Genomic DNA, 14,015 nt, shown 5'->3' with positions numbered 1-14,015 from the left:
GACAGAATAAGGCAGAATAAGGTAAGGCAGTGGACGTGGTGTATATGGATTTTAGTAAGGCGTTTGATAAGGTTCACCATGGTAGGCTTCTGCAGAAAATGCAGATGTATGGGAATGGGGGTGATCTAGGGAATTGGATCAGGAATTGGCTAGCGGATAGGAGACAGAGGGTGGTGGTTGATGGTAAATATTCATCATGGAGTTCGGTTACGAGTGGTGTGCCTCAGGGATCTGTTTTGGGGCCACTGCTGTTTGTAATTTTTATTAATGATCTGGATGAGGGTATAGTTGGGTGGATTAGTAAATTTGCTGATGACACCAAAGTCGGAGGTGTGGTAGATAGTGAGGAAGGGTGTCATAGTTTGCAGGGAGACTTAGACAGGTTGCAGAGCTGGGCCGAGAGGTAGCGGATGGAGTTTAATGCGGAGAAGTGTGAGGCAATTCACTTTGGTAGGAATAACAGATGTGTCGAGTATAGGGCTAACGGGAGGACTTTGAATAGTGTGGATGAGCAGAGGGATCTAGGTGTATGTGTACATAGATCCCTGAAAGTTGGGAATCAAGTAGATAAGGTTGTTAAGAAGGCATACGGTGTCTTAGCGTTTATTGGTAGGGGGATTGAATTTAGGAGTCGCAGCGTTATGTTGCAACTGTACACAACTCTGGTGCGGCCGCACTTGGAGTACTGTGTGCAGTTCTGGTCCCCACATTACAGGAAGGATGTGGAGGCTTTGGAGAGGGTGCAGAGGAGGTTTACCAGGATGTTGCCTGGTATGGAGGGGAGGTCCTATGAGGAGAGGCTGAGGGATTTGGGGTTGTTTTCGCTGGAAAGAAGGCGGCTAAGAGGGGATCTTATTGAAACATATAAGATGATTAGAGGTTTAGATAGGGTGGATAGTGATAGCCTTTTTCCTCTGATGGAGAAATCTAGCACGAGGGGGCATGGCTTTAAATTAAGGGGTGGTAGTTATAGGACAGATGTCAGGGGTAGGTTCTTTACCCAGAGGGTGGTGAGGGATTGGAATGCCCTGCCTGCTGCAGTTGTAAATGCGCCTAGTTTGGGGACGTTTAAGAGATCCGTGGATGGGTTTATGGACGAAAAGGGATTGGTTTAGGTTAGTGGGTCATTGTTTTGTAACTGGTCGGCGCAACATCGTGGGCCGAAGGGCCTGTTCTGCGCTGTAATGTTCTATGTTCTATGTTCTATGTTCTAATAGTCAGTCTTGCAGTCAACCTGTGGTTGATCTTAAACCTATGGAAAGAGCTGTGATTGCAGTAATGGATTATCTGTCTGGTTGAGCAAAACTTCATGCAGTCAGAGACACTCAGCATGAAACCCTGCAGTTAGCAAGGTTACTAAACAAAGAAAAGAGGAACAACAGAGCAGATGTGTGCTGTTAACCAGAGGCACCGAACCAACAGTCAGACCTTTAGGTTATGAGGGGCTTGAGACACCATGAATAAGTACAAAGGCGCTGAGCTGCAAAAAAACCAAAACCCTTTGATGTGAGCCTGATCAATTCGCCTCATAAGAGTAATATCTAAGTCCAACCTTATTCCGGCTATCTCTCTTCACTCAGAGAGTGCTGGGAGTGTGGAATGAGCTGCCGGATAAAGTGGTAAATGAGGGGTCACTTTTAACATTTAAGAAAAACTTGGATGGGTTCACGGATGAGAGGGGTGTGGAGGGATATGGTCCAAGTGCAGGTCAGTGGGAGTAGGCAAAAAATGGCTCGGCACAGACAAGAAGGGCCAGGAGGCCTGTTTCTGAGCTGTAATTTTCTATGGTTCTATGGTGGTGGAGTAGAAAGCAGCTGAGCGAATGCTAATTGTTCTTATGTTTAGATTATCAATAAAAGTTCAGTTGTTTGAGACTTTGGTGTATAGTGTCTCTTTGTTTACAACGTTAGTTGACACCCAATGGAGATTTGAGGGTAAACAATCCAATTAGTGTTTAACATGGAGGAGTTCCAATTTAAAAGCAAAGGTGAAGATAGGTTTGACCTGTTTGACCTGATACCATGGGATTTCAAGGGGTCTGATGTCAACGTTGAAGACTCCCATCCTTCACAACTCTGTTGGTCTCTCCTGCCATTGGGACAGGACAAACCCAGAAATGATAATGGTGATATCTGGGATATTAACTCTATGGTATGATTCTAAAAGTATGGCTATGTCAGGTTGTTACTTGGCAGCTTTGGCACAAGCACACAGTTGTTAGTAAGGAGGACTTTGAAGGGTAGGCAGAGCTGGGTTTGATGTTGTCATTCTCAGTGTCTCAGTTGGTGCTGGGTGGTGCAGTTTCATTCCTTTTTAGGCTTTATAGCTGTTTGATAAAACCGAGTGACTTGCTTGGTCATTTCAGGGGCCATTTAAGAGTCCAATACATTGCTGTGGGTCTGGGCATGTAGATCAGACCAGATAACGACAGGACATTTCCTTCCCTAAAGGTATTCGTGAATCAGATGGGTTTTTACAACAATTGACTATAGTAATAGGTCACTATTACTGGGACTAGCTTTTTATTGCAGATTTATTAATTTATTAATTGAATTTAAATTCCACCAGCTGCATGGTGGGACTTGAATCTGTGTCCTCAGAGCATAAGCCTGGTCATCTGGATTGCAGTTAGCCTTCTGGAGTCAGTAACTCCCACTGTCCTTTCACTGCCAAGTTTCCTGACCCCCGAGAAATCCACACAACAGTCAATTTTGAATCAGCGTTCCTTTTGTAGTGTGCAAGCCTTTAAGTAAGTTTCCCATCTCCACGTCAGATGACTCGGACACCTTAATGTGTGCCAAAGTAAAAATGGTAGCATGTGATAGATGGGAGTAGAGATCACACATTTCAGTTTTTTATCCTCTGATCTTCTGCCACCTGTCACGGAGAAGTTTAATTTTGAGACTCCAATAGCAAAAAAGTTAAGCATGTCAGATTTTTCCTTGTTCGTTAATGTGAATATTCGGTCTGAACTACAGAGATTGACTCCAGTTCTTCATTCATGTGATTCCCTCTGAACAGCTCTCTGAAGTGACCTAGCAAGCCAATCAGTTGTACCAAATTGCTGCAAAGAATAATATCATTGCTAAGAGTCTCCTTGGCTGTGCTGTTAGAGTAACTTCACCACAAGGACTACAATGTTTCAGGAAGCTGGCTCACCATCATCTTCTCAAGGCAAACAGAGTTTGACAATAAATGCAAGCTTTGCAGCAATACCTACATATCAAGAATGAATAAAAATAAATTTATTAGGCTGTCTCACGTAGCCTCCAAATTGGCACAAACATGCCACTGTTTGGTCTATAAAGCGACAAATGGCATTTTAGAATTTGTAACACTACACACTACAGGGATTACCCTCATCCAGTGGCCAGAGCTAGAACAGCAGGACACAAGGCCAAATCGACCATGTTCCATTATCAGATGGCAGTTAGCAAGTTTCAGAGCCAGCGGGAGGGGGCTAGAATTTCAAATCTCTCAAATATCAAGCAGACAGATTCTCACTGACTTTTCATTCAAGTGTCTATTCTGGAAACCAGGGATGGGTACTTAGGAATAGTCTTATTTCCTTCATCTGAAAACTTCTCTTTCTAATTTATTATATTCTTTTGTTTTTTGCTGCATTTTTATAGACAGATTTTGAAAAGGACGTGGACCTGGCCTGCCAGTCAGGTAAGAAGTGCTTTAGATCCGAGAGTGGCATAACTCACAAATCCTCTCTCCAGCACAAGCAATTAATACTTTGTCCTACTGTCACTCTGATTAATACTATCCGTAGAAAAAGTCAACAACTGAGTATTAATACGAGTGATAACAAGACTGAGTTAACTTTGGTACTCATATGCATTAACCAATATCTATTGTATTTTTTTTAAGCCCATAAGACATAGGAGCAGAAGTAGGCCATTCAGCCCATCAAGTCTGCTTCATCATTCAATGAGATCACGATTGACCTGATGTGATAATCCTCAACTCCACTTACTCGCTTTATCCCCATAACCCTTGATTCCTTCACTGATTGAAAATGCATCTATCTCAGCTTGAACATACTTAGTGACTCAATCTCTACAGCCATTTGCAGTAAAGGCTTTCATGGATTCATTTTTAATATAAAATAATATATGTGGATACATTTGTCGTCTATTATTTCGCACTCCATGGGCAAAATTGAATATCCTTTTCTCAGCGGGTTTGAAGCTGGGGAGGCAATTTAATCGGGGGAGGGAATTTAATCAGGTGAGCAGGTGGGGACCCTGCCATCTTCCTGCCTCCGCTCAGTTTAAGTCTGGAGCAGTAAAGTCTTGCTGTCCTGCCACCAATTGAGGCCCTTTAGTGAAAATTAAGTGCCTCATCCTGCTGTCGCTGGTATTAGTCCAGCAGTGGACAGGGGCTCACCATGTGGGCAGCATGACAAGCAAACCCATGTTCCCAGGAGTGGGAATTCCCTCATTAAGGCACTTGAAGGGTCTGCTATTGGGAAGGGTGAGCCGCTACCCTACAAATGTGGACCCCTTCCCCCCCCAACCAGTCATTACTCACATGAGGCCTGAGATGCAGTGATGATAAATGGCTTTGGGATAGTGTGGGAGGGTGGAGGTGTCAAAGCAACAACAGTCACTGCCCGCCCCCCCAGTGGTTCTGCTGTTCAGCAGAATTGCCATCTCAACTTTAAACAGGCGGGACTTGCAACCCCTGGGTTCCTTTATTCCAAAGGAACTGTTTGAGTGGCACTTAATTCAGTGGGTCTCCCCTAAAAGAGGTAACAGGACAATCCCACCTGTTGGACAGCTAATAAATGAGATCCTGATTGCCCCCATTAAATCCAATTCTGTGTGTTAGTAAATGCAGGTACATTTCTCACAGGTACATTTCCCTCACTGATTAGCTTATTAGCAATTTTTAAAGCTTTTTTAAAACACTGCTTTTGAACAATTATGATACAAATCAAAATAAATATTTATAACGTTGCCAATTCATTAAAATTACATCCTTATTCTTACTCATCTACTTACATATGCTCTAAATCCCTAGGGATGGTTTCAGTCCCATGACTGGTTCATCACTTTAACTCTCATTTTACTTCTTTCTTTGTTACCCCAAGTCTTTTTGCAGTACCACAGGAACTGCAGCCATAAGTCAAGCTTTTCTTTACAATCCCTCATTATCTGACCCCACCCAGTTCGTTGCTTCTCAATAACCATAACTTTCCAGCATCTCTCTGTTTCTAGGGCCCGTGCCCTTACCTCGTGTTCCTTTCCTTAACTGTCACCCTTTCCTACCTTGATAATAAGCTCAGCCTGACCGATATCACAATTCCTACCTCCCTGCCAATCCCAGAAGTGAGTCTGGGCCATTTGACAGACTGGGCCAAAATTGTTCTCCTTGGTTATAAGCTAATATACACTTTGGGATCAATATCTGTCTAATGTCCAAACTATGTTAGAGGTTGTAGGTTTTTCACAGAAAGGAAAGCTGTGGTTTGTACACATGGATTCAAAGTAACAACAAGTTTTATTGAAGAGCAGCTCTCTTTACACTGCAGAATATAAAACTGAAAGCAAAACAACTGCCTAAGCACAATCTTGTGATCTCCTCTTAAAGCAGTGGTTCCTATTTTCAAGAAAGGGAACAGAGATAGCCCGGGAAATTACCAACCGGTGAGTCTGACCTCAGTGGTTGGTAAGCTGATGGAGAGGCTTCTGAGGGACAAGATTTACGAGCATTTGGAGAGGTTTGGCTTGATCAGAAATAGTCAGCATGGTTTTGTCAAGGGCAGGTCGTGCCTTACGAGCCTAGTTGAGTTCTTCGAAAATGTGACTGAACACATTGATGAAGGAAGTGCAGTAGATGTGGTGTACATGGACTTCAGCAAGGCATTTGATAAGGTCCCCCATGCAAGACTTCTTGAGAAGGTGAGAGGGCATGGGATCCAAGGGGCTTTGGCCTTGTGGATCCAGAACTGGCTTGCCTGCAGAAGGCAGAGGGTAGTTGTGGATGGGTCTTTTTCTGCATGGAGGTCAGTCACCAGTGGAGTGCCCCAGGGATCTGTTCTAGGACCCTTGCTGTTTGTCATTTTCACAAATGACCTAGATGAGGAAGTGGAGGGATGGGTTAGTAAGTTCACCGATGACACGAAGGTCGGTGGTGTTGTGGATGGTCTGGAAGAATGTCAGAAGTTGCAGCAGGACATAAATAGGATGCAGGACTGGGCGGAGAAGTGGCAGGTGGACTTTAACGCGGATAAATGTGTAGTCGTCCATTTTGGCAGGACCAACGGGATGAACAAGTACACTATCAAGGGCAGGAGTCTTAGTAGTGTTGAAGAGCAGAAGGATCTTGGGGTTCCTGGTCAACAGGACTCTTAAATCGGCCTCGCAGGTGGAGGATGTGGTCAAGAAGGCGTATGGTGTACTGGCCTTCATAAATCGAGGGATTGAGTTTAGGAGTCGGGAGGCAATGCTGCAACTTTATAAGACCCTTGTCAGGCCTCACTTGGAGTACTGTGCGCAGTTCTGGTCGCCTCACTATAGGAAGGACGTAGAAGCTATTGAAAGGGTACAGAGGAGATTTACAAGGATGTTGCCTGGATTGGGAGGCATGCCTTATTGAAGATAGGTTGAGGGAGCTGGGACTCTTCTCCCTGGAGAGACGAAGGTTGAGAGGCGACCTGATAGAGGTTTATAAAATGTTGAGAGGAATAGATAGGGTGGATTCTCGGAGGCTATTTCCCCGGGTTGAAATGGTTGCTACGAGAGGACACAGATTTAAGGTGCAGGGAGGCAAGTACAGAAGTGATGTTGGGGGTAAGTTTTTCACTCAGAGGGTGGTGAGTGAATGGAATCAGCTGCCATCAGTGGTGGTGGAGGCGAACTCGCTGGGGCCTTTTAAAAGACTTCTGGATGAGTATATGGGATTTAGTGGGATTGGGGGTTATAGATAGGTCTATGGATTGGTAGGTGTTGATGTGATCAGCGCAACTCATGGGCCGAAGGGCCTGTTTGTGCTGTAGTGTTCTATGTTCTATGTTCTATGTTCAGTCCTGCAATCCTTTAAAATATTTAACAATCTCGAAGGTAGCTATGGAACTTTTTCTATAAATTTCCCAGTAATGTAGCAGCTTCCTTGTTTTCTTCTTTATTGGAAATATTCAAACTGATACGGAGGTTAAAGAGTCACTGGCACCCGAGTTCAAAGGCGTATCCATCAGCCTCCTTAAAAATCAAGTTACTCTAAATGTCTCCTGCTTTTAAATATTTGGATTCAATAGATTAGAAGTTAAACCCTAAATAACATGATACAAGACCCAAACTGCGATCACCTTTTACAGCAAGTTTTGGAGTGACAGGACACTTCATTAACATATTTAAATCCACTACACAGTTAATAACTGTCACATCAGCTTCCCAGGGCTTGGGAACTGCAGGAGCAAAAAGGTGGCATGAAGTACTGAGTGCAGCAGGTAAGTGCCTTTTATAAACCTCCTGTAGACCAGAGGAACTGGAGTGCATCCCATACTCCCTTAAAGAATTTTTAGTCTCCTTTGTGATGATAAGAATATGTCTCTAGTCCATGATCAGCGACCTCCAATTTGCAGCCTGCCCAAGGTCGCGAGTGGCTTATTATAAGTTTTGCATCTGGATGCACCCACTGTTTATCACACCCAATTCCAATATCAACAAGACTTTATCAAGGTTAATGTTGTGATATTGTCAGTTCTGTGTAAATGCCTGAAAATTTTCCTGTACTGATGTATTAGTTGTTATTCATACCTCCTACTGGTTGATGACACTGCGGTGCCTCTGAACTCTGGCTCCCACGTTTCTGCTCCCTGAGTTCAGCGAGCTCTTTTCCTGCTAGCTGTAGGGTATTTTCTAATGTTTTAAGTATTTTTAAAACTACAAGTCAATTTTATTTGACCTCTTGGCTTGCAATTGGACAGCAAGCAACTATATTAATGAGATGAAACTGAGCTTTGACAAATTAATTAAGTAAATGAATAGTGGCTGAGAACATGAAATTAGACTTTGGAAGCGTGGGCTTTTGAATTAATTAAATAAACTAAACAGTTCGTCTGTGGCTTCAGGGGGAGGGGTGAGTGTTCAAAATGATTAATTAAATAATGACAGCTTTGTAGGTAAAATTAGACTCTCTACTTTTTCTTGTTCCACTATATTCACTCTTCCTTCCAGCTGCTCCTATTCATGTATTGTTTTTTCAGAGAGCAGTCCTCATATAAATTTCATCTTATAAACTGCCTCAACCAATTTCCTAATTTCCAAATATCCAATATTACATCATTGATAGCCACTGCTTCCCAGACCGTCCTATCTTTCAATGCTCATTTCTCACTCCCGCAACTTTCACTGCAGTCACACCCTCTACCTTATCCCACTAACTACTTCATGAACAAGTGCTCACAGTCCCTGCTTAAATTACGACTATTCAACACAGCCCACATAAAGTATGGGGACCCTAATTTCCTCAAAAACTCACTATCCATAGAACTTTCCTCAACACCTCGCTATTTCTCCATTTACTTTAACATGTAAGTTCTTTCCTAATTAACCCCACTAAAATCCTCAATTCCCTCATATGTCAGCAACTTATGATTTTTCCAACTGCACGCAATCTCACAACACGTCAGTAGCCCACACGATTCTCACATCATCACAAATAGCCACAAGAGCAACAGCCTCTCTCAAGTGTCATAGAATCATATAGTCATACAGCAGAGAAACAGACACTTTAGCCCACCATATCAGTGCTGACCATCAAGTACCAAACTATATTAATTCAATTTACCAGTGCTTGGTCCACGGCCAAACGTGCCTTGGTGATTAAGTGTTCATTCAGATGCTTCTTAAATGTTGCGAGAGTACCTGCCTCCACCACCATCGACAGCAGCTTTCCATATTTCCACTATCTTCTGGGTGATTTTTTTTTCTCAGATCCCCTCTAAACTCCTTACTCACTTTAAACGTATGTCCTCTAGTCTTAGACATCTCTGCCATGGAGAAAAGATTCTTACAATCTAACCTATCTATGACTTTCATAATTTTGGATATCTCTATCAAATCCCTTAGCCTCCTCTGCTCTAGAGAAAACAAACTCAGCCTATCCAGTGTCTCCTCATAGCTCAAACTTTTCACTTCAGGCAATATCTTGGTAAATCATCTCTGCACCCTCTCTAGTGCAATCACATTCTACCGATAGTGTGATGTCCAGAACTGCACCTAATATTCCATCTGTGGCCTAAACAGCATTTTATAAAGTTGTAACAAGACCTCCTTGCTCCTGTATTCTATGCCCCGGCTACTGAAGGCAAGCATTCCATATGCCTTCTTCACCAGACTATCTACCTGTGCTGCCACCTTCGGGAATCTATTGACTTGTATATCAAGGTCTTTTTTCTCAATATTCTCTAGGGATCTACTATTCATTATTTATATCCTACCCTTGGTAGACCTCCCAAAATACACTACCTCACACTTCTCAGGATTACATACCATCTCTCATTGCTCTGCCCAACTTACCAGCTCATCAGTATCAGTCTGTAGACTAAGAGTATCCACCTCATTATCAACAACACCATCAATTTTCGTGTCATCTAGAAACTTGCTAATTATATCTTCTCCATTCACATCCAAGTTGATAACAAACAACAAGGGTTTCAGCATTGATCCCTGTGGTACACCACTGCTTCCAATCGCAAATTCAACACTCCACTATCACCCTTTCCTTCCTATTAACAAGCCAATTTTGGATCCAATTTGCCAACTTGCCTTGGATCCTATTATCATCTATTTTTATGCTATTATCATCTCTCCTTATCATTACCATCGCTACATCATTACCCGTGCACTTACTTATAAGACTGTGAAGTAGAAATTGGCACATGTGGGTACCTCTATTTCAAATATGACAGAAGATAAAATGCCTCGCAGGAATTGGTCCCAACATAGGACTGGACCATTTGGCTGATTAAGTCATGTCGCAAATGATTCATGCCATCCTATTTTAAGCTACCCCAATATGTAAGATAGGAGCCTAAAGCCTGTTGAAGAGCCAACTTACAAAACTTGTTGTGAAGTGTAGGAGAAGCATAAGGAAAGTAAAGTGGCCATTCTGTGGAATGATCCTCTAACTCCACAAGAGGCACTAATCTCTCCTCCACCTTCTAGGACAACCTGAGGATCACCATCGATGAGCTTTGATGTTGATGTCTTTGCTCAACTAAACTGTCTTTAGACCAATGGCCAGTAAGAACAAGCCAAATGATACGTCCCAAAGATTGTTTCTCCATCAGTCCTCTGGCCTCCTGCTTGTGTCTGGTCATTCATCATTAAGTCTTGGGTCAAAAATGAGTGAGGAACGTAGAAACAGGAATAGGCCATTTGGCCCATGAAGCCTTCTTCTGCCATTTAACTAGATCATGCCTAATTATCTATCACAATGTCATTTTCCTTCATTATCCCCATAATTCCTTTATCATCCTCTGCTTTGAACATACTCAACAACTCAGCCTCCTGGAGTAGAAAATTCCAATGATTTACTACCCTCTGAATGAAGAAGTTCCTCCTCATCTTAGTCCTAACCTCTTAGTCTAATACATTGGCCCCTGTATTTCAAGTAAGATCTCACCACCAAAATTCTCATTCCCAGGATTTTTTGCTGACACCACCATTTTCATTCACTCGAACACCGATAGAAAATCCCCCCCCCGACTGATTCGATAGCGATCATGACAATTAGTAAGATTTTTGCTCCATCTCTGTAACCAAAATTAACTTAAAATACCTTCTGATCCAAATAGGTAAACAAAAATCTCAAGACCCGATCATTTAAAATACAGTTTGAAACAAGAAGATTTCACACAACTTTCAAACTTGGCAAAAGATTTAGTCCTCTTTCAGATGAGATGGCAATTGAGGAATTGTTTGCTCTCTCAAGTGGACATATACAATTTTGTGGCATTATTTTGAAGAAGGACAGGTGAATTCTCCCCAGTACGCTAACCAAAAAGTTAGAGTTTATCACTCAAACAACATCAGCAGAAATGGATTTTCTGGTCATTTATCATGTTTTTTGTGCTGTGTGCAAATTGCATGCTGAGCTTCCTACAGTGTCAAAAAGTAGTTAATTGGTTGTAAAGACTTTTGAGACCCATGTGGCTGTGAAAAGTGCTATGGAAATGCAAGTCTTCCTCCATGCAACACACAAAATGTAACTTTCAATGGGTACAGTAACAGCACAATGTACATTTTCCCCATCAGTGATGTTGTTTCAATTCTGCTCTTTTCATTGGCAGAAGCTGTTCGCAATAATTGGCTGCCCCAGAATAATTGGCAGAGCTCCAGAAATTGAGCTAACATTTATGTATTTCTGACATTTACTTTTCCCAGAAATCTGTTCTGTTTATTCTTTCTCTTGCTCCCTGGCTGCCTGCCTGGGAAAAAGCAATTGGTCCCTGCTGAAAATGCATAAGCTGCTCTCCAACCTTCCATCCCATGTGCTATCTGCTCTTAGAAGCTATATAGTTTCAGAAGGGGAAAATTATTCAGAAATGAATAAATGATTCTCCAGTTTTTTGGAACAACATTACACTTCATAGCTTCTTGCCACATCTAAAACCTTTTATCTGAATATACAACTATTTTGTGTGATTTGTCCTAATGTCTTCAATCTGCAACTCCAGAGTCCACCTGTAACAATTAGCAACTGCCTACTGTCATAAAGTAGTACAGAACAGAGGACTGAATTAACTGCAGTTTTACTGGTCTATAAATCAGCTACAAGTCGGTCAAGCATGGAAAACAAAAATCAATCACACGTGAAAAGAAATAGCAATTTCACAGCTCAAACTTTATTAACTTAATCTGAAAATCAGAGATGTAACTGAACATTATGACCAAACATTGAATTTTCAGCCATGGGAATGGTGGCAGGCTGGATTAGAAATGGAGGTGGGCAAGCCTGGAAGATCTGAGGAGACTGCCAGGAACAGAAATGGATTACCTGCATTGGGGAACCGACAGGTATCCAAACAATAAAGAACAAAGCATGAAACATCGCTTCAGCAGCAACACCACCCCCCCCTCCCCACTACCAACACACACACACTTTTAGCTATGTTCTCATCCACCCAAATGGCCTCTCATGCCAAGGTATGCCAGAAGCAACACTTGCAGTTCCTCATGCCCTATGCCAACCAATGCCCATGCACCATCCCATTTATAAAGCTCCATGCTAGCAGTGCAAATTCATTACAATCTGTGCTCACACCCATGACCCTTTGTCCTTACACCAATCATGTCATTTCACCTAGCATTCTCTATGGTCAAACCTTAGGATCCATGCAAAGATGAGATAAAGTCCGATGAAATAAAGTTGTATATTTTTAGTACAGACCTCACTATATTAAAACATATTCTCATTCATAGAAATTTCATTTGTTACATTTACATTCCTTGAACTAAATGAAACCCAACAAACGTTTTATTCAAATGCTCAAACAGTTATGGCGAGTATTGGAATTCATCGTCCCACATCAAAGAATCTAACCACATGTAGCTGTAGATCAAACCGTGAAATGCCAGCCACCCTGCTATGATAATGGATGGCTTGAAATCAGTTATGCAGTGCCAAACTAGTAATAGAAATCCTCAGGCTTTTGTCAACAGATTGAAAAAATGATTGTTTGCTGTTTCACGCTAAGTTCCAGACATTGGCCAAAATTGTCTGGCTTTTCATGCCAGTGCAATTCTCTGGTCCCTCTGCAGTGAACAGAGATTTGGCTAAGTGCCAAATTCTCTGTCCTCAATTTCAGCGGTGGAATGTTGTGGGGGCGGGGGGGTGAGGGGTGGGGGGCGGGGGGGAGGCGGGTGTTAGTGTGGTGAACTGCTAGAGATTTCCAGCTATTGTTTTCAAAGATTTAAAGGGCAGGAAAGTTTAAGTGACCAGCTGTGGTGAAAGAGGAAGTACTTGAGGCTTACTGGATCAGATCAACAATGAACTGTTTGATCTGCTCCGGCCTTGTCAATCAGTCTGTCAGCATTACCTTGTCAATCAGAGCAGTTCAAAGTCTCCAGGCTGCACCTATAGCTCATCAAGTTTACAAAAGGGAATCCCCACTGTGAAATTGCCTTCTCCTGTTAGTCAGAGAACTTCAAAGGGGTCTGCTCACACCTGGTGCTTCTGAGAGTAGAACAGGGTGCTTTTGTGATTTTTATGGCTTCCAGGTGTCCAGGGACATGGGTATTAAAATGACCAGGCCAATTCAATGTTTTTACAGTACACAGACAAGAACGAAAATTTTGAACAGAAAGCTGCCTGAAATCACCATGCTAAGAGTGATCTCCGCTTTTCCCAGGGCAAGAAGGGACCATCCAGACTTATCAGATTCCTGCCATTGTGTTCAGGAATCTGATAGGAGCTGATGCAGCAGGCAGGAAGACTCGCAACGGATTAGACACCCAGCAAGAATCCTGTTTTTGCCATTACACCCAATTCAATAGGCGACCACAATTCCAGCCAGGGGCTAGCAGCCCTGGAGAATACCACCCTTCTCCCTTTATTAGCTTGCCATCTAGACTTGTTTTTAAACATAGTTCGTATCACATTACTATTTTGCAAAGCATTTTTTTACAGGTGCCACATATACTATAGGGTTCTAGAAAATGTAGTGAGTCAATGGGTGTGGAAGTGCCATAAGTCAATGGCTATGAGGGACATGGGGATGTGTGAAAGGGCAGAACTTAGCATAGAGGGCATGAGGGTGACATTTTTACCTTGCATTTTAAAAGGTGCCCTTTAGCAGATGAGGATTCATGATGCCTCTGAGGGGATGTAGACCGAAACGCTTTAAAAACCCGGTCTGCTTCCATCAAAAGTGGCAGAGGAGTTGGAGATAGAACAAAGAACTACCCAGCACGGGAAACAGGCCCTTCGGCCCAACGAGCCCGCGCCGCCGCATCTTCCTACACCTACCCTGTCCTGTGTGTATGTGAGTGGAACCC

The 14,015-nt window shown here is 42.7% G+C and overlaps 1 protein-coding gene across 6 annotated transcripts in view; it reads left to right on the top strand.

Annotated features, from left to right (window-relative positions):
• The window catches only part of adgrb2 (adhesion G protein-coupled receptor B2), a 930,376-nt gene that overhangs the window by 868,407 nt on the left and 47,954 nt on the right, over positions 1-14,015 (top strand). For all 6 annotated transcript variants that reach the window (XM_080211622.1, XM_080211621.1, XM_080211620.1 and 3 more), the window contains one exon: positions 3,633-3,672. In XM_080211622.1, the coding sequence (XP_080067748.1) occupies positions 3,633-3,672 (40 nt within the window). The remainder of the gene's footprint in view (positions 1-3,632; positions 3,673-14,015) is intronic.

This window comes from Carcharhinus amblyrhynchos, chromosome 24 (genome assembly GCF_965287045.1).
Source record: "Carcharhinus amblyrhynchos chromosome 24, sCarAmb.v2.hapA, whole genome shotgun sequence".
Lineage (NCBI taxonomy): Eukaryota > Metazoa > Chordata > Chondrichthyes > Carcharhiniformes > Carcharhinidae > Carcharhinus > Carcharhinus amblyrhynchos.
The sequence above is the reverse complement of the archived record's forward strand: the minus strand, read 5'-3'. Positions and strand labels throughout refer to the sequence as shown.